This window comes from Schistocerca piceifrons, chromosome 2 (genome assembly GCF_021461385.2).
Source record: "Schistocerca piceifrons isolate TAMUIC-IGC-003096 chromosome 2, iqSchPice1.1, whole genome shotgun sequence".
Lineage (NCBI taxonomy): Eukaryota > Metazoa > Arthropoda > Insecta > Orthoptera > Acrididae > Schistocerca > Schistocerca piceifrons.
The window spans coordinates 954397619-954418440 of NC_060139.1; the positions used below are offsets into that span (position 1 = coordinate 954397619).

Genomic DNA, 20822 nt, shown 5'->3' on the forward strand with positions numbered 1-20822 from the left:
CCAACAGCAGTAGATCAGGAAATGTTAACAGCTGGAGACATGCAGTTTGAAAAAATGAACACATTTAAGTATCTAGGCGTGGACGTCACTTCGAGAAATGAGATTGAATCCGAACTGAAGAAGAGATTACGGGCGGGAAATGCGTGCTACTTCTCACTGAATAGATTACTTTCATCATGGATATTGTCTAGGAGTTTAAAGATTAGAATATACAAAACTATTATTCTACCAATTACGCTGTATGAGTGTGACACTTGGTCTCTCTCTCATTGTGCAAAATGAAAAGCCGTTTCGAGTATTCGAAAACAAAATTTTGAGGAAAATTTTCGGAGCAAAAAGGGATGACATTAGCGGAGAGTGGCGAAACTGCATAACGAAGAGGTTCACGGACTCTATTCGAGCCCTGACATAATCAGTATCATTAAATCACGTAGGCTGCGATGGCCGGGTCACATAACTCGAGGTATGAGGGCAGGGCAGCGCGCAGAGTACTGGTAGGGCACTTAGGGGGAAAACGTCCTGTGTGGAGACCGAGGCGTAGATGGGAGGACAATGTGAAGGCTGATTTGAGGAGCCTAGGTATTGAAGGTGAATGGAAGGATATAGCCCAAGACAGGGACAGATGGCGAAAATACGTCGCTGCGGTAATGGACTCTCGAGTTCGGTATGACCAGTGAGTAAGTAAGTAAGTAATTATATAAGACGTTGATTTAGGCCCAAAATTACACAGACGGTGCTTTTGTCGTCTTCAGTCCAAGCGTTTTTCTGATGCAGCCCTCCACTCTGGTCTCCGTCTCCGTCTAAAATTTTACCCTCGCCCCCTATCCCCCACCCCACAAACACACTTCCATTACCAAACTGACGATTCCCTGATGCATTAGGACATGTTCTATCAACCATTCTGTTAGTCAAGCTGTCCCATTACACTTATTTTCTCCGAATTTCTGTTCAATATCTCCTCGTTTCTAGATCCTTCTACCTGTCAGCGTTATTCTGTAGCACTACTTTTCAAAAGCTTCTACTTTCTTCATTAATGAACTGTTTAACATCGACGTTTCACTCCCAAACAGGGCTATACTCCGGACAAATACTTTCAGAAAATATTTAGTATGACTTGATTTATATTTGATGGTAACTGTTTCCTCTTTTTCAGAAGTGCATTTTATACGGTTTCTGCCTCCCCCATAGTTAGTTGTTTTGTTTCCATCGTAAAAAGTCATCTGCTGCTTTCAATGTTTTATTTACTGATCCAATTCACTCAACAGCTTCTGATTTAGTTCGACTACCCTCGTTTTTAAGCTTCTCCATTACCAAAGATTAATCCTTACTATTTTAATAATTAGTCTCTTAACTTGTTTGATACGACCCGCCAAGAATTCCTCACTTGTACCAACCTTTTCATCTTAGTTTACCACTTGCAATCTACGTCCTCAATTACTTGCTCGATATATCCCCAACTCTGTCTTCCTACACAGTTTTTACCCTCTGTGGATCCATCTAGTGCCATGGCAGCTATTCCCTGCCCCTACTTCTTTTCAATGTTGTCCATATATTCTGTCGTTGTCGGTTCTGCAGAGAACCTCCCCACTTCTTACCTTACTAGTCCACCTATCTTTCAACATTCTTTTGTAGCGCCACATCTCAAATGTTTCGATTCTCATCTGCTGCGGTTATCACACAGTCCATGTTTCCCTACCATAAAATGCTGTGCTCCAAACGTGCATTCTCATAGCCTTAACTCCATCTGCTTCGTGATAACCAGTTTTGATGTTAAGTATCTGGCTGCTCTCATTTCTGCTACTTCTCATTACTTTCGTCTTTCCTCGATTTACTCTCAAACCATATTCTGTACTCATTATACTGTTCATTCCATGCAACAGATCCTGTAATACTTGCTCATTATCAATGAGGGTGGCAATTTTGTCAGTGAATCTTATCATTGATGATATTTTAATCGCATTTTAACCTTCTTTTTTCCGCCATTGCTTGTTCGATGTCTAGACTGAACAGTAGGGGCGAAAGAGTATGTCCTCTCTTAACCCTATTTAAACTGGGCTCTTCTTTCTTGGTCTTCCAACCTTGTTCTTCTTGGTTTTGGTACATATTGTATATTATCCATATTTCCCTATAGGTTACTCCTATTTTTCTCAGAATTTCGAACATCTTGCCCATTTTACACTATTGAACTTTTCTCTACTAGTCAGAACTTACGAACGTGTCTTGATTTTGCCTGACATGGTTGTCTCCATGGATGCATTCTTTATAGATGTTCTTCCCATTTCTTTTGGTTTTCATCCAGTTTTTCCTTCATACTCCGGATTTTTAACTCGTTTGGAGCATTTTAATTTTGTTTGTGTCTGCTCTCCTACAAATTTTATTTTATTATTTAAATACGTGGCCGAATCCCGTTCTATGAGGTCGTCAAAGTAATTTAAGGGAGGGACGTCGTGTGTGTCATTTGTCTGTGAATTGCGTAAACTTTGTACTGTGTGTCATCGTATTTTAACTGTTCGCGTATCGCAGGCTCTGTAGGGGTAATTGCGGTTGATGCAAACATTTGCCTAAAGGAAATTGGTAAATCGCTAAAATCTACATTCAGTGTGGGTAATGAATCAACCTACGGTCGGTAACCCTCCACATGGACCCGATCTGCGGCTGGCTCACTGCCCTCTCTCGCAAGTTAGCACGCTGCGCTGTACAAGCGGATCCTACAGAGACCAGACTAGTTATAGGAATGGGGGGACACCGTAGGGAGCCTAGGAGGAAGCCTAGTAACTTGCCCCGAAGTAATTTAGTCAGAACATTGAGAAAACAGTACGGGAAACAAAGGAGAAATTTGGAAAGAGAATAAAAGGGACAGCGAGTAAGAAATTTGACGGTTGGCTGTTTCACTGTAATTCCGTCAGAGACGGATGGGAATAAATAGTACTTTGGAAACAAACTGGTAAGATTAATATCAATAAAAGTATAACAAAGGTAATGGGATGTGGTAGAATAAAATCAGGCAATGATGAAGAAATGAAACTGGACCATGACAAAAAGAGTAACAGACGAGTCTAGTTATTTGGATGGCAAAATAACTGATTTGGAAATTTGTGGTAAGATCCTATGGGACCAAACTGCTGAGCTCATCGGTCCGTAAGCTTACACACTACTTAATCTAACTTAAACTAACTTAACCTAAGGACAACACACACACACATGCCCGAGGGAGGACTCGAACCTCCGACGGGGAGAGCCACGCGAACCGTGACAAGACACCCAAGACCACGCGGCTACCGCACGCATTAAAAATAACTGAGGATGACCGCAAGTAGAGAGAATACTAAATGAGAAGGAGCGATCTTTTTTGTTTCGTGAGAGAACTTTCCATAGCCAAGCGTTCGGAAGGCATCTTTTATGTCAAAATTTGGAAATGATCAATTGTAACTGGCAGACTTTATATTACAACTCACATGCGACGAAGAAGGCGTATAAAAGACAAATAAAGAACACACATACATGTACAGCTTCGTATACAGTCCACAAGTCGCTGTACACAGAGTGGCGAATAATGTTTCTTTCCTTTTTTCCGATTTTCTGTCCTATTACATACATGTGCTGAGCGAGGGACGAACGACTGTCGATACATGTCTCTTTGCCTGCCTTAACCATTCGTAACTTATGCTCATGGTTGCTGCGAGAGATAGCCTTGACGCTCAGCCGGCCGTGGTGCCCGTGCGGTTCTAGGCGCTCAGTTCGGAACCGCGTGACTGCTACGGTCGCAGGTTCGAATCCCGCCTCGGGAATGGATGTGTGTGATGTCCTTAGGTTAGTTAGGTTTAAGTAGTTCTAAGTTCTAGGGGACTTATGACCACAGCTGTTGAGTCCCATAGTGCTCAGAGCCATTTGAACCAATTTGAACCTTGACGCTCGTGACAGCAAAATAATCAGTCTTCTGCAAATGTAGGTACTCTAAATCTACCCAATATTATTTCTCGACAAACAGGTCGTGTTAGTTCCAAGCAGTTCCTTTCCATTTCCCGATTTTTTCCATACACTTCTGTGTAGGCTACACTGAACTGCCGGCCGGGGTGGCCGAGCGGTTCTAGGCGCTACAGTCTGGAACCGAGCGACCGCCATGGTCGCAGGTTCGAACCCTGCCTCGGGCATGGATGTCTGTGATGTCCTTAGGTTAGTTAGGTTTAAGTAGTTCTAAGTTCCAGGGGTGATGACCTCAGAAGTTAAGTCCCATAGTGGTCAGAGCCATTTGAACCATTTGAACCAAGCTACACTGAACTGCAACTATTCCAGTAACGCGTCTCTGAATCTTGCATACTCTGAATTGTCTTGCCTACTCGTTCAAGACTCCAACCTCTGGAAGAATACCTCCTCTGATCCACTGCATATCCCAAGAGCACTCCCAAAACATCTTACCCACGCCATACGTAACAATTTCATCGTCTCATTTCATACTATTTTTTGGTATTACTCCAAAACTCACTGCTTGACAAGAAAGGGAAGCACGCAGAAGACATGGTCAGATGTTGGGTTGGATATCTGATTTGCTGGTAGAAGTAAATCATGCAACTGCAATTTCGCAATGCTAAATTCAGTGTTTGCATAGAACGTTAACATGCAGTTCATTTGATGCATTGCACCAAAAAAGTCTCCGAAACGCGTCGTTTGAGTACGATATGTTACATAAAAGGATCGAGAAATTTGATGTCAGCACCTGCTGACGTCACATGTAGACCTCGGTCCTTAGCGAGGACCCTTTTAAGGTTACGTGCGTACTTCAGCCTTGAGAAAAAGAAAGTCTGCATACAGTTTTAGCATTAAATAATTATCAGTTACCAGTGTTAATTACCTTTTCCCTCCATATTTATATTTCGAGACGGGAACAAGAAAAAAACCAAATGTCGCGCTATGCCTGTAAAACAAATGATTTCGTGTTTGGAAATTTATGGTAAGATCTTACGGGACCAAACTGCTGGGGTCATCGGTCCATAGATATCATGTTATTTGTCGCACTATCGTTCACGCAGAGTTCTCCTCTCCTAACGAAAGCTACCACAACAATTTGAACAGGAAGAACCTCGTGCAAAACTCTAAAACGGGGGAAGATGATAAAAAGGAGAGTAGTACATTTCGTCATGCCGTCATTTAGCAAACGCAAGATCTTTAAGGAAATGCTCATCAAACTACAGTGGTAGAGAGATTTTATGCATTATCCACCATCTTTCGTTAGAAGTTCAACCAATATGGAATTCATCCCGAGATACCCTCCTTTACAGTCCTAGTCACAACACTCTGCCGCGCACTACCCTTCAATTTTCCTTCCTCCCTCTTCCTGCACCTCGACACCGTTTAGCCTCTAAGTTGTGGTCCACAAGAGCTCATAGTCATACACATCATTCCACCTGCATCATGATCATGATAATTTTCATATACTTCCAGCACCATCATTATACTATAGCATCATCAACATTATCATCAGTGATCATATTTTAACTGTAGTATAAAATATTCCAAAAATGTTTTAAAATCGTGAAAACTGTCCGCGATTTTAAAGAAATAATTTCTTGTCATCTGCTTCCTGTGTACTATAACATTCCTCTTAAAAATCTATAACGTTTGGTGCAAGAGCAACTTCATATCCTGCCAGCCTATAGCTTAGTGGGAACTGTGAATAATAATAGTGAACACCACAACTGTGCAAATTGCTTTGGTTTTTAGAGCGCCTGAACTGATCTAGAGAACCGACAGTTGTCTGTGGACTTGGAGTACTTACACTATGTGATCAAAAGTATCCGGCCACCCTCAAAAACATACGTTTTTCATATTAGGGTCATTGTGCTGTCACCTACTGCCAGGTACTCCATATCAGCGATCTCAGTAGTCATTAGACATCGTGAGAGAGCAGAATGGGGCGCTCCGCGGAACACACGGACTTCGAACGTAGTCAGGTGATAGGGTGTCATTTGTGTCATACGTCTATACGTGAGATTTCCGCACTCCTAAACATCCCTAGGTCTACTGTTTCCGATGTGATAGTGAAGTGGAGACGTGAAGGGACACGTACAGTACAAATCGTACAGGCCGACCTCGTCTGTTGACTGACAGAGACTGTCGACAGTTGAAGAGGATCGTAATGTGTAATAGGCAGTCATCTATCCAGACTATCACATAGGAATTCCAAACTGCATCAGGGTCCACTGCAAGTACTATGACAGATAGTCGGGAGGTGAGAAAACTCTGATTTCATGGTCGAGCGGCTGCTCATAGGCCACACATCACGACCGTAAATGCCAAACGATCCCTCGCTTGGTGCAAGGAGCGTAAACATTGGACGTTTGAACAGTGGAAAAATGTTGCGTGGAGTGACGAATAACGGTACACAATGTGGCAATGCGATGGCAGGGTGTGGGTATGGCGAATGCCCGGTGAGTGTCATCTGTCAGCGCGTGTAGTGCCAAAAGTAAAATTCGGAGGCGTTGGTGTTTTGGTGTGGTCGTGTTTTCCATTGAGTTGTTTTGTGTGGCACTATCACAGCACAGGCCTAAATTGATGTTTTAAGCACCTTCTTGCTTTCCATTGTTGAAGAGCAATTCGGGGATGGCGATTGCATCTTTCAACACGATCGAGCGCCTGTTCATAATGCAAGACCTGTGGGGAAGTGGTTACACGACAGTAACATCCATGTAATGGACTGGCCTGCACAGAGTCCTGACCTGAATCCGATAGAACACCTTTGGAATATTTTGAAACGCCGACTTAGTGCCAGGCCTCACCGACCGACATCGATACTTCTCCTCAGTGCAGCACTCCGTAAAGAATGGGCTACCATCCCCCAAGAAACCTTTCAGCACCTGATTGAACGTATGCCTGCGAAAGTGGAAGCTGTATCAAGGCTAAGGATGGGCCAACACCATATTTAATTCCAGAATTACCGATTGAGGGCGCCACGAACTTGTAAGTCACTTTCACCCAGGTGTCCGGATACTTTTGATCACATAGTGTATTGCAATGCTATGTTGGAAGACATCCATATTTTGTACAACGACTTGCTTTTTATCCCCATAAATTATGGTTACAGTATTGTGTTTCATTTCAGATTCAGCACAGACAGATTATGAGCCATTTCGTTTGTTGTACTGTGACTCTGTCGTATAAATCAGCGTATTTATCATTTTCAGTGTACGCGAGTGGGGTTCTCGTCTGACTGCACATTTCCCCAACCATTCCACTATGCCGCCCGAGCGGTAACGGCGGGGGCACTGCAGCCACGCCGCTCAAGCGGCAAAACAGTGGCGCAACAAACACAGACCGGCCTGGATGCAGCTTCGTTTCATATTATGCTGTATTAGGAAATTCGCGGTACTGAAGCTATTCATCTCTGTTAATATCTGTTGGTACAAGGTAATACATACACCTACAATGATAGAAAATAATTACGCCAGTAATATCGTTCAAGCCATATTGTTCCATGTATAATCCTTACATTTCCACTGAAATATAGAAACAGAGGCAAAAGCAAATAGTTTCTACAGTATGCCATTAGGGATGTAATAAATTTTCATAACAAAATGTGAAAGAAACATATTTTATCCTACAGGATCTCCAACGGCTGTGCCACGACTACTAATCTCAACAAAATATATCACAAACAAAACATAATTTTCATCATGATTTAATCATTTGTGTTTCACTAAAAACATAATGAAGTCGATATCTGGTGCAAACTGTCTGCATACCGACAGGGGCAGGGAGTTTCGCAGATTTACGGGATCCCGGTTGCCACACGTAGCCCTGACTTATTTAATTTCGTTATCGAAAATATCTTTCACACACATTAGTTGATCCAAACTGATATGCTTTGGCAGTCTCATTATGGAGACCTGAAAACTCTTCCCGACGAAAACCTTTGTAGACTCCTGAACAGTTTTAGCGTAATATAATTTGTCTTTAAACGGGAATTATTCTCAAGATCTATCAGTTCTATCTACAAATGGACAGGGACACTTTCAATGGATACGGCAAACGATCTTGAAAACATCGTGAAAACAGGTAAAACAGGTGTGAAGTTCGCAGTGACCTGAAAGCGATTAGGAAACTGATTCTGTATTTCTTCCGACACCAAGACGAACTGTTCTTAATTCGCATTTTCTTTAACAGCAGAGAGCGGAAGGAAATAGTCGGCGTCTTTCCTTCAGAATTTGTCCTTTCCACAGAGTGATTTTCTTTTTAAATGCGTCTATTATTACCATTAAATCAGATATTAATCGCTTTTCACCTTGGAATGTTTTAATGAGGGCGTTCAAGTGTGCAGTGAAGTCAACTAAAAATACGAGGTCCGCAATCCACTCCTGTTCTTTTAATTTTGCTTGCTGCTTTCCTTTTGTCTTCTCAAATCTAACAATAGTCCATCTTAAATCGAAAAATCGTTCCAGGCATCCTCCTCCTACTTTGGAGCAGTAAATCACGTCTCCATACTCTTTCTTCCGTTCCATCAAAAACTGTTAAAACTGACGGTGTAGTAACCCATGCGACTAGAAAATTTGCCATCGAAACTATCAGTTTCATGAAGTACTCCCTCCCTGCAAATTTAGTACAAAGTGCGTCTTGATGAACGAAATAAAGAAGTCTGCACAAATCGTCTGTTGACCGTTGCAGTTTTTTGCTTACGATTGCTTCGCATTCGGAAGGACGACGGTTAAAAAAATGGTTCAAATGGCTCTGAGCACTATGGGACTTAACATCTGAGGTCATCAGTCCCACAGACTTAGAACTACATAAACCTAACTAACCTAAGGACATCACACACATCCATGCCCGAGGCAGGATTCGAACCTGCGACCATAGCAGCAGCGCGGTTCCAGACTGAAGCGCCTAGAACCGCTCGGTCACACCGGCTGGTGACGACTGTTCAAACTCGTTTGGAAAGGACTGCCTTCCAAAGGTCAGGGAAGTGTTGGATTTTTAAGATGGCATTCGTTATGTGTGCAAGATATTCTACGGCTCTATCGATGAGCTCCTGGAGGACATGGGTTTGAATGGCATCGTGCATTGGTATGTTTGATAGCCCACGATTTCGTCACGCATGGGTTGGGCTACAATTCGTGTATCCTGGTCAGTTTCAAGTGTGAATACTGGGTGTGAAGGAGCCAGGTTCGGCATGAAGGACGCTGTAAGTGCTATGGCCATAATCTCCGCCTTCTCCTTCGCGTAGTAAGCACGCCGTCACGTCCTGGTATAGTAGGAATGTAATGTTTCTCTCTGGCTAGCTTCCACACGCCAGGACGAGTTTCTACCCCCATTGCTCGTTTCTAAATGTTTGTATTTCCTCTCGTATTAGATCCTGGAGTCTGTTGACGTGAAGTACACTACTGGCCATTAAAATTGCTACACCAAGAAGAAATGCAGATGATAAATGGGTATTCATTGGACAAATATATTATACTAGAACTGACATGTGAATACATTTCGACGCAATTTGGGTGCATAGAACCTGAGAAATCAGGTGACAGAACAACCCCCTCTGGCCGTAATAACGGCCTTGATACGCCTGGTCATTTAGTCAAACAGAGCTTGGATGGTGTGTGCAGGTACAGCTGCCCAAGCAGCTTCAACACGATACCACAGTTCATCAAGAGTAGTGATTGGCGTATTGTGATGAGCCATTTGCTGGGCCACCATTGACCAGACGTTTTCAATTGGTGAGAGATCTGGAGAATGTGCTGGCCAGGGCAGCAGTCTAACATTTTCTGTATCCAGGAAGGCCCGTACAGGACCTGCAACATGCAGTCGTGCATTATCCTGCTGAAATGTAGGGTTTCGCAGGGATCGAATGGAGGATAGAGCCACGGGTCGTAGCACATCTGAAATTTTACGTCCACTGTTCAAAGATCCGTCAGTGCGAACAAGAGGAGACCGAGACGTGTAACCAATGGCACCTCATACCATCACGCTGGGTGATACGCCAGTATGGCGATGACGAATACACGCTTCCAGTGTGCGCTCACCGCGATGTCGCCAAACACGTATGCGACCATCATGACGCTGTTAACAGAACCTGGATTCATCCGAAAAAATTACGTTTTGCCATTCGTGCACCCAGGTTCGTCGTTTAGTACACCATCGCAGGCACTCGTGTCTGTGATGCAGCGTCAAGGGTAACCGTAGCCATGGTCTCCGAGCTGATAGTCCGTGCTGCTGCAAACGTCAACGAACTGTTCGTGCAGATGGTTGTTGTCTTGCAAACGTCCCCATCTGTTGAGTCACGTATCGAGACGTGGCTACACGATCCGTTACAGCCATGCGGATAAGATGCCTGTCATCTCGACTGCTAGTGACACTAGGCCGTTGGGATCCAGCACGGCGTTCCGTATTACCCTCCTCAACCCACCGGTTCCATATTCTGCTAACAATCATTGGATCTCGACCAACGCAAGCAGCAATGTCGCGATACGATAAACCGAAATCGCGATAGGCTACAATCCGACCTTTATCAATGTCGGAAACGTGATGGTACGCATTACTCCTCCTTACACGAGGCATCACAACAACGTTTCACCAGGCAACGCCAGTCAACTGCTGTTTGTGTGTGAAAAATCGGTTGAAAGTTTCCTCATGTCAGCACGTTGTAGGTGTCGCCACCGGAGCCAACCTTGAGTGAATGCTCCGAAAATCTAATAATTTGCATATCACAGCATCTTCTTCCTGTCGGTTAAATTTCGCGTCTGTAGCACGTCATCTTCGTGGTGTGGGAATTTTAATGGCCAGTAGTGTATATAGAAGGAGCGCCTGGTACGCTGCCAATATCTCCTGAGGCGGTTCCTTATTGAGATAAGGCCCAAGATTTCCCTTGGCAGGGCCTTTGAGTGTTGTTGAGGTGTTGTATGTGGAATGGCGTCAGACATTGCATCTTGGACAGCAGTAGTGAGAATCTGCACGCCTCGTCAATTTGTTGCGTATTGTTAATTTTCGTGAGTGTCCAGAACACGACTATCAAGCGTTCCCTTGAACAGGGTTCAATTCGCGCGCCTTTAGTTCAGTATTCTGCGTGGTTCTGTGACCTGCAGTGTTTCTTCCGTGTGCTGTATTACAGGCATGTGGACTGAGCACAGATCGTTTCCAACCGTAAGGTTGAGTGATCACGTGATGTCCTTGATGAGGGCTGTGTCTAACATGTCTGACCTTATTCGGGACTGTGCGGGCTCGTACGTGGCGATATCCGGCCCGGGTATAATGAAGTTTAGGCCTAGTGCGTGTTAGTATAGTTTCTCGCCGTTGGAGGTACATATTCGTGAGTTCCAATTGGAGTGTTTTGCTTTTCAACCACCAGCGGCGATTACCCGCGGTGCTATGTTGTGAAGTGTGCTGATATCGCTAGTTACACGATGTTTTTAGGTGGGTTGATTAGTGACCCCAGTGCGGTGTTAGCTCCGTTGAACTTAACGCTGACGACCGCAGCCTCTAGTCTCTTAAGTGCAGGGAACTCGATGGTCGTGTGTTCTGTGTCTTTGTGTATGATGTTGGCGGTGCCGGACCCTCGCTGCTGTCCGCTCGGTCGGTACGATAGACGCAATAACCTGGGATGTTTAGCTGTTTGTGAGGCATAAGCAGTGTTTCCTTCACAAGGGCGATTTAGGTACCCTTTTGCTCCATGAATGCAACCATTTCGGTTCTTTTGTTTACGATCGCGTTGCCATTCCAAAACTGGATCTGTGATTTTGTGTTGGCGTTTGCGTTTCGTGGCTGGTGTGGCGTGTTATCCATGTGTTGGTGTAGACAGTGGTGTGATAACAGTTTGTATGTTAGTCCAGCTGAGCGAGCATGACAAGAACTGTGTAAAGAGTTGTGAGAGACTCCCTGTAATCTTCATGACTACTTCGGTGGTCGGGAAGTAACGTTTCCGTTATTCTTGCGAGTGTTGATTAATGTTGGGAATGTCGGCCTGTGGGTTATTCGTTGCGTTGGCTACCGCTGATACATGTGTTGGCGTCTGGTGTGGTCTGGCTTGTGAGTCATCTGTTTGTGGTGTAGTTGTGGGCGCCTGTGTGGTCTCTGTGGTGAGTGGGTGTGTTGTGAAGGTCGTTGTGTTGGTGTCCGAATTGCGTTCGTGAGGACTGGTGTCATGTTGTCTGTGTACTCGTTGTGGTGTGGTCGTGTTCCCCCTATTCCGGTTGTTTCTCCTCCAGCACCTTCTCCGCCGTTGTGGCTGTCCCTGTGCAGGTGCGTTTAATGTTTGCTGCAATTCGTGGTCTCGGGTAGGAAGGTGTTGTTGTTATTTGTGTTCTGTGATATAACCGATGCGGGTGTAGTGTTGGGTGTTGTATGTAATGTCTGTGTGTCTGTTGCTGGGGGTGTTTGTTGTGTGGGTGCGCAGCTCTGAGGTTCCTCGGCCAGTCCTGTGCTGCTGCGGGTGCCCACTATCACTCCAACCAACAATGGTGGAAGAACCTCTTGAGTCAGTCACTCTTGCTGAGGAACTTTGGAAAAATCGATAAAGACACGTCAGCTGAAGATTAAAAGATAGAACCAACAGGCAATACGCCTACAGGTGTCCATGAAATCCTCAAAAATAAACTTAAATTCTAAATAAATAACTTTCAGCCTCTACTAATATATCTGTTTACTGGCAGCCTCGGAAAAGCTCTAAGTTTGGCGTCTAGATTCAGTTATACCTACATCTAGACCTGTTGTTACTACACAACTCTATGCACATTGACCCAACTTGTACGTCCACGTCTTGGCAAAACTTAAGTCCACACGGGTGGCCAAACATTTTTATTTTTGCTTCTTATATTTTTTATTTACTTTCTAGTTTCTCATGCATACATTTTAGTTGTATATATAATTCTCTGTTGTGGAGGTAACACCTCTTTTTGGTCGTCTACTTTGCTCTTCAGACTGACTGACGTTGCTTTGATATTCAGAGTTTCCACTTGACCTTGAAGGCAGAATCTTGAGGAGTTCCGTTTTAGATATTCGATGTTCTGTCAGATTAACTATATACCGTAAGTTTCAGTCATGTAGAACTTTTTTTTCAAATTACGGACTAATAGTTGTTATTCCCTCTCTATCAGAAAATGAGGTAGCTCTAAACGCTACATTCACCGACAGGTGTGTTCCTACATCCCATTCGATGTTTGGGATATTGACCATGACCAGTTAATAGGTGCACCATCTCTCTCGCAACACCACTGTCACTTATACTGAGCCTTTCCTTAACCTTTTTGTGGTGGACATTTATTTAGCATCCGCGTGAAAAGTAAAAGGTCGAAAAATGTCTTCCGTTGTAATGAACAATATACTTTCACTACCACAAAAATTTTACATTGTCCTATTTTGAAAATCAGTGGGGCGGGACAAACGAAACTAAGTAGGTCTCTGTGAAACCAGGATTTTCAAAGTTATTTTTATTCGTAGACTGATCACATTACGATGCCATAGACTACAATTATAATGGGAAAAAATCAAGACAGTAACAGGACACATTCACTCTTCTGACAGTTAAAAACATAAAATGTTTCACACAAATTTTCAACATAGACTTTCATGATTTCTTCGTTCTATGAAGTTTTACTCGAGCACGTACGTCCCATTAAATATTAATTAAGCACAAACTACTAGAATTACGGGGAAGGGGGGGTGTAGTGATGTTTGTAAAAAATGTTTATGATATATATGAAAATACAATTTGTTGCTTCATATATTCAGGGAACGTAGAAGTTTGTGTTTTTTTTATTGAAACAGACGCACTGTGCCAGTTATAAACACATACCGCCTCCTTTGATGGCTCACTGTCTTCTGTAGAGGGTGTTTCAGACTTGCTGTTACAGGTTTCTAAGTGCTGTGTGGGGTAGTTAATAGATAAATCTCAAGAAAGCTACAGGTAATTAATTTTTTATTGCCTTGATCCCGTGTGTGTACACTGGATTAGTAGTTTCGACAGGGTTAAGCTGCCACTTTCAGATTAACAGAGTACAGGTTATGAAATATGCCGTACGATAAATCCCACATTTGTTTTCGCACATCGTAACTGACTCATAATAAGAGGAGAGTAGAACATTAAAAAATTATAGCTCTGTCCTTATTACAAGACAGAATCGCAGAAGTGTGGCCCGTCAGGAATGCAGCATGTGTCTGGGCCGCCTGCCGGCTACGTGAGCTCACTTCTTCATGTGGCACGCTTGTATCACTCTGTCTTGCCATGAGGGCACACTTATATTTTTTAATGTTCTACTCTCTTTTTATTAAGAATCTGTTACGAAGGCATGAAAACAAATGTGTGGTTTATTGCATAGCATGATTTTATAATCTGTACATTGTGCATCTGAAGATGGTAGCTTAGTCCTGTCGAAACTAGTAATCCAGTGTTCTTACACGTGATCAAGACAGTAAAAACATACCTGAAACTTTATTTATATTGAATTCATTGATCGCTCTCCAACCGACGATGTCAGTTTTTTATTAGTAGATAAAGTTTTCATTTGGAACCCCTTTCGGGAAATGTGCAGTTCGTGTATGAAATACCGGGTGATCAAAAAGTCAGTATAAATTTGAAAACTGAATAAATCACGGAATAAAGTAGATAGAGAGGTACAAATTGACACATATGCTTGGAATGACATGGGGTTTTATTAGAATCAAAAAAATTCAAACGTTCAAAAAATGCCTGACAGATGGCGCTTCATCTGATCAGAATAGCAATAATTAGAGTAACAAAGTAAGACAAAGCAAAGATGATGTTCTTTACAGGAAATGCTCAATATGTCCACCACCATTCTTCAACAGTAGCTGTAGTCGAGGAATAATGTTGTGAACAGCACTGTAAAGCATGTCCGGAGTTATGGTGAGGCATTGGCGTCGGATGTTGTCTTTCAGCATCCCTAGAGACGTCGGTCGATCACGATACACTTGCGACTTCAGGTAACCCCAAAGCCAATAATCGCACGGACTGAGGTCTGGGGACCTGAGAGGCCAAGCATGACGAAAGCGGCGGCTGAGCACACGATCATCACGAAACTAAACGACGCGCGCAAGAGATCTTTCACGCGTCTAGCAATACTTTTTTTTTGTTCTAATAAAACCCCATGTCATTCCAAGCATGTGTGTCAATTTTTACCTCTCTATCTACATTATTTCGTGGTTTATTAAGTTTTCAAATTTATACTGACTTTTTGATCACCCGGTATATTGAAGATCGGATCACTTTAAGTCTCTCACTCCACGCTACGCCCACAGCGAAGGCAATACGTTACTTTGGCCTTTGTTCTCCACATAAGACCATGGCATGGGCAGTGTTTCGATTAATTGTCGACGGGATCTCGTCTAAGTGATTAAGGGCGTCCCGTTCAAAGTCGAGAGTGCAGAGCGTCAGTGGAGCAACACAGTCATCCTTGCTAGTTGCAAACGTACCATTTTCTCGCAGCCGTTGCTGTAATCGGAGAAGAAAGGTATGTGCTGTCATAGTTACAGCAGGGACTGACGACAGCGTCCTCCTCTCAGATTGTTTGCCTATCGTGAAGACCGGACTCGCATTCGGGAGAATGACGGTTTAACCCCCGTCCAGCCATCCTGATTTAGGTTTCCCGTGATTTCCCTAGATCACTCCAGGCAAATGCCGGGATGGTTCCTTTGAAATGGCGCGGCTGACTTCCTTCGCCATCCTCCCCTAATCCGAGCTTGTACACCTTCTCTAATGACCTCATCGTCGACGGGACGTTAAACACCAATATCCTCCTATCGTGAAGGGCGAGATTTGAAAGTGATCCGCGATCTACAAACTTATTTATACATAAACGGTACATATAATTGCGTAGGCTTCCCCGGCCAGAGTCAGTCGACATGAAAGTTTTCTGGGTATAGTACCGCGTCATAATGTAAAAAACTACTGCTGCTGGAGAAAAACCAACGTTTCGGCCATGGTTGCAGCGGCCTTCTTCTAAGTCTAATGGTGCATTCTAGCTATGCAGTGTCCTTTATATTTTGTTGTTACTGTTCACTGCGCATGACATTACATCATAATTTTAAAAAGGTTGTTAGTTTCAGTGGTCACTTAATGAAGAAGGACAGGGAACTTTATTTTTAATAGGTCATTGCCGTGGAGGGAGAACGTGACCTATGTTGTCTATAGGCTCTTGTGTTATGTACCATGATTGGTGGTCACCAGTCATGGTACATAACACAAGAGCCAATAGACAACATAGGTCACATTCAGCTAGAACGCACCATTGGACCCAGAAGGAGGCCGCTGCAACCGTGGCCGAAACGTTGGTTTTTCTCCAGCAGCAGTAGTTTTTTACATTATGACGCGGTACCGTACCCAGAAAAATTTTATGTCGATAAACGGTACAGTTCCAGTTCCTTACCAAAACTTTATCCACTGAATCCCCTCTGCAACTTCCAGGTAAAATGAAATTGGAAACACGCCGTTTATCGACTCCATGGGCCGCAATACTTTTCTCCAAGTTACGAAAGCTTCTCGCTAGGTGGTAGCACTAGAAAGGTATGTAATATGGACATCCTAAACGCTCAAATCTACGTATAGTGAGGCATTTATGAGTGCTAACAATCACGAAACTACTTAGCAATATGTTGTACTCCAGCATTGTAGTGCTTCCAGGGAGGGGACAAGATGCCATCAAGACTGACACCACTACGGTCTGCGTTGGATCACTCACATCTCTCGGTCCAGCAAGCGTGGTAAACGAGATGGTGTCCGCCGCCAAGCACATGCCCGCAGGGGCCAGGTCGGCTCCATCTTACACTATCTCGCGCACTTTACACGTCGCCGAGCATCTGAACAGGAGAAGGGGCGCAATTTTTCAGAAGAGGGAAGGAAGGGAAGCGTTGGTGATGGTGGTGGCTGCCCGGGCTCGTGGTGGTGGTGGTGGTGGTGGTGGTGGTGGTGGCGGGCGACGCACCTCCCCCTGTTCCCCGTGCGGCCACGGGTCGATGACGGGCGCGTGCGCAGCGAAACGGGACGACGGCGCCGCGGCGGGCTCCAGCCAGTGTGTGTGCGAGCGAGCGCGCCGCCGCTCCAGCTCCAGAGGCCGCTCCAGCTGCTGGAAGCGCCGCGTCTGCCGTCTGCCCTCCCCAGTGCACAGCCGTGCCCGTGCCGCGCGAAGGGGGACTCGCCACGCGGTTAGCGTCTCGCGCGTAGAGACATTTCCCCGCAGCGAAGTGAAATCCTAATCCGTGTTTCGGACACTACGTTCCGTGCCGAGAATCGAGCACAGTGGATGGTTACCTCCGTGTGGCAATATCCACCGTACGCTGTTGTCACTCGTAGCAATGTTGTGCAATGTCACCGCTGAAATCAGACACTGAGGTACAAGTTCTTTGCCACCTTTCTGTCGACCCTATCACTGTCAGAGCTGTAAGACTCTCTCTTTCCGACACCGGTAAGATGTCAACAACCTTACGTAAATGTCTAGAAGTACGGAACTAAGTATCCACGAGTTCATCACGATCGTACCTCACTTCCGCTGCTGCTGATATGTGACACGTGAGCGTTTTTGACCTGTCTTTTTGCGGCGGGCACTGTGCAGGAATGTTTTCGCCGCGCTTTTAGGACGAAGTGGAGTGACAACACAGAGCCCTGCGGGGCACCAGAGGCGAGAGGCGCTTCGGTGTCGTCTGGAAGCAACAGTCGCGCGCCCTCGGGTTATTGACTAATTTTGGGACCGCCGAGTGACACCCGGCCGGCGGCCAGCTGTGTCGTCGACGTGCTCGTCACCTCGGCCCCGGTGAGTACTCCAGGCCCCGCCGCCGCTCATTGATGGAGCCCGGCGCTGCGGCAAGCTGCGGCGCTTCCCATGTTTACTTGCGCGAGAGAGCGCGCCGATTTTGTTTCGCGCTCGCACCTCTCGCCGACACCTGTTCTCGCTGTGTTCTGTTTGCTTCCGTGACCTAAACTTCACGGTTGCGTGTGTAGCAGGTCTGGAAATACTCGTCGTTCATTCATTCACACATTCATTCACACACACACACAAATATCGTGTTCCATAAATACGATTGCAGAAGGACACCAGAAGAGAGTAACTAACCCACAGGGTTCCGTTCTGGGTCCGTTGCTTTTATTGATAAACAGGGTGAGTCTCGCTGGATGTAACATATCTAATATTTCGTCAGCGTTTCTAGATACAGAAATGAGGTTAAAGACGAGGTATTGGCAGAAGTAAAGCTGTGAGGACGTGGCGAGAGTCGTGCTTTGGTAGCTCAGATGGTAGACCACTTGCCCGCGAAAGGCAAAGGTCCCGAGTTCGAGTCTCGGTCCGGCACACAGTTTTAATCTGTTTCATATCAGCGCACACTCCACTGCAGAGTGAAAATCTCATTCTGGAAACACCCCCCCCCCCCCCCCCCCCCCCAGGCTGTGGCTAAGCCATGTCTCCGCAATATCCTTTCTTTCAAGAGTGCTAGTTCTCCAAGGTTCGCAGGAGAGCTTCTGTTAAGTTTGGAAGGTAGGAGACGAGGTACTGGCAGAAGTAAAGCTGTGAGGACGGGGCGTGAGTCGTGCATGGGGAGCTCAGTTGGTAGAGCACTTGTCCGCGAAAGGCAAAGGTCCCGAGTTCGAGTCTCGGTCCGGCACACAGTTTTAATCTGCCAGGAAGTTTCATATCAGCGCACACTCCACTGCAGAGTGAAAATCTCAGAAATGAGGTTTTCGGCAAATGGTTGTATGCAAAAAAGGCACGTAATTTTGTTGTATGTTAAATCATCTTAAGTGTTGAGTGGACTAAGACGTTGAAGAAAGAATGCTTTTTAACCCTCTTAGCACCACTGGGGTCAATTGACACCGTATGCACATTGGAAATATGCATTCTCCCTTGTTTTGAAAACTATTATTTTCAAAATACATCACTTTCTCACTCTGAGTCAGCTGCATCCAATGACGCTTCGTTCAGTTTTATATCTACAACAGATTACAATTTATTCCTGGTTCTTGCACAGAATACTACTGGGATCAATATGACTCCAGTTTACATTGTTTATTTCTTGAATGTAAAATTTATAAAATTGCAAAGATGAATGTTACGTTAAACTGCTGTTATACGAAAACAATATTTCTCGTTTATTTTTATACCCATTGTTAGAGTTTCTTGTCTCAAATGCTGATGTACACGTTCTTAGAACAACTGAAGTCAATACGAACCGATAAACACACGTTATTTTTCAAATATGTAGATTTCTCCCTTGGAGCCAATCGTATCCACTAATGTTTTGTTCACTTTTATATTTACGATATATTAAAATTTGTTCGTGGTTTTTCGTCCTGAGTACCACGGGTGCCAGTATGACCCCAATATAAATTTCTTTTTCGTTCTTAGATGTAATATTTATGAAAACAGTATGGTGACAGTTACACTCAAAAACAGTAATGTATATTTTTATGGCAGTTCATTGAGACATTGCTAATATATTGTGGATAAATTATTTGAGGTCTTTATGAGCGCAGTGGTACTCAGTGAAACAAAAAGTCGTAATAGTAGGAGGGTTCAACGGAATAGTATACTTTTCTAAGAGCATAGTCTTTTTTACTCGTATCGTATTCTGTAAACCCTATCATGAATGGAGAAGGAGAGGAGAAGGAATTAACAAGCTCGCTGCGTTCTGTTCTGGGTCATTTGCTTTTCCTGTTGTGCAGTGTGAATCTTGTAAGACTCGACACCCATTTTATTTTGGAGCTTTTGAAGATGCCGAAACGTGGTTTTCACCCAACTTTAGTATAAACAGCAACACCTATTGTTGTTGTATGTGAAATCGTTTTATGTGTTGTATCAACCGAGAAATTGAAGAAAGTGTGCTTTTTAGTGGCATCTGAAAGCTCTTGGTAACACGAGTAGTGTTACGTAAACGTTGAAGCTTCAGCAAAAATATCCGAAAAATGTGCAAAAAGCGGAAGGCAATGCAGCCATACTTGGCTACTGCGATGTAAATACGGCCAATTTGGACTCTCATTTAAGGTTCCGTCGCTGCTCCATGCTTTTCGGTTATTTACTTGTTTCCACATAAGCTATTCACTTAAACAAGGCCATTTAGAACTTCTGACACACTTCTGTAAGCGCCTCTAATATGCTAAAAGTTATCATATTTCCATTTAAAAAAGTCGTACCTGACCCAGTATCGGTGTTGTAGAAAGTAGGCCCGAGAGAAAATATTCTTTTATCTTAGTGGCGTAGGGTCATCTACTGTGTGCATATAACGACGAAGACCGGCATGAGAGCGCCTCTTGACGGGGTGTACACAGCAAGATCCCATTCCGGCCGTCTTCCCTCTCAATTTGAGTACATTTCCCAGATACTTCTGTGAAAAGTTTCAACGGAAACGTTAACAAGCGCTATATCGCTGCAGTCGCTAATTCAAGTGCTAGAAATCAGCTAAAAATATACTGTTCCATTTTAAAATAATAGTTATTTCAACATCTCGGTTGTGTAAAATAATTTACCGAAAACCTCGTTTCGGTATCTTCACCCAGAAAAAGTGGGGATTACCTCTTTACGCAACAAACCCCCGTATACCAATGACCTTTCAGTACATAAGAAAGATCATTCGAAAAGTTTTCTATTTACAGATCACACAAGTATTATTCTGAAAGACATGGAATGTAAATTATCGAACAGTGTACTTGGCAACATCAGCATTTGGCTTTCAACGAACAGAGTAGTGTGTAACTACACCAAAAGCAATGCACACATTCCTAAGATTGATCTCTCGTAAAAGCGAAATTGTATTGTTCCAAAGTGGCCAAATAGCTAGCGCAGTCTAACTTTTTTAATTCTTAGGACTCAGAGTAGATGAAAGGGATTCTTGGAAATGTCACGGTCAAG

General features: G+C 44.1%; 1 protein-coding gene across 1 annotated transcript; it reads left to right on the forward strand.

Moving 5' to 3' along the window:
- The first annotated feature begins 16701 nt into the window (after window positions 1-16701).
- LOC124776020 lies at window positions 16702-17184 on the forward strand. Its single transcript, XM_047250861.1, has one exon. It carries the CDS (start codon window positions 16702-16704, stop codon window positions 17182-17184), a length of 483 nt encoding a protein of 160 aa, XP_047106817.1.
- The last annotated feature ends 3638 nt before the right edge of the window (window positions 17185-20822 follow it).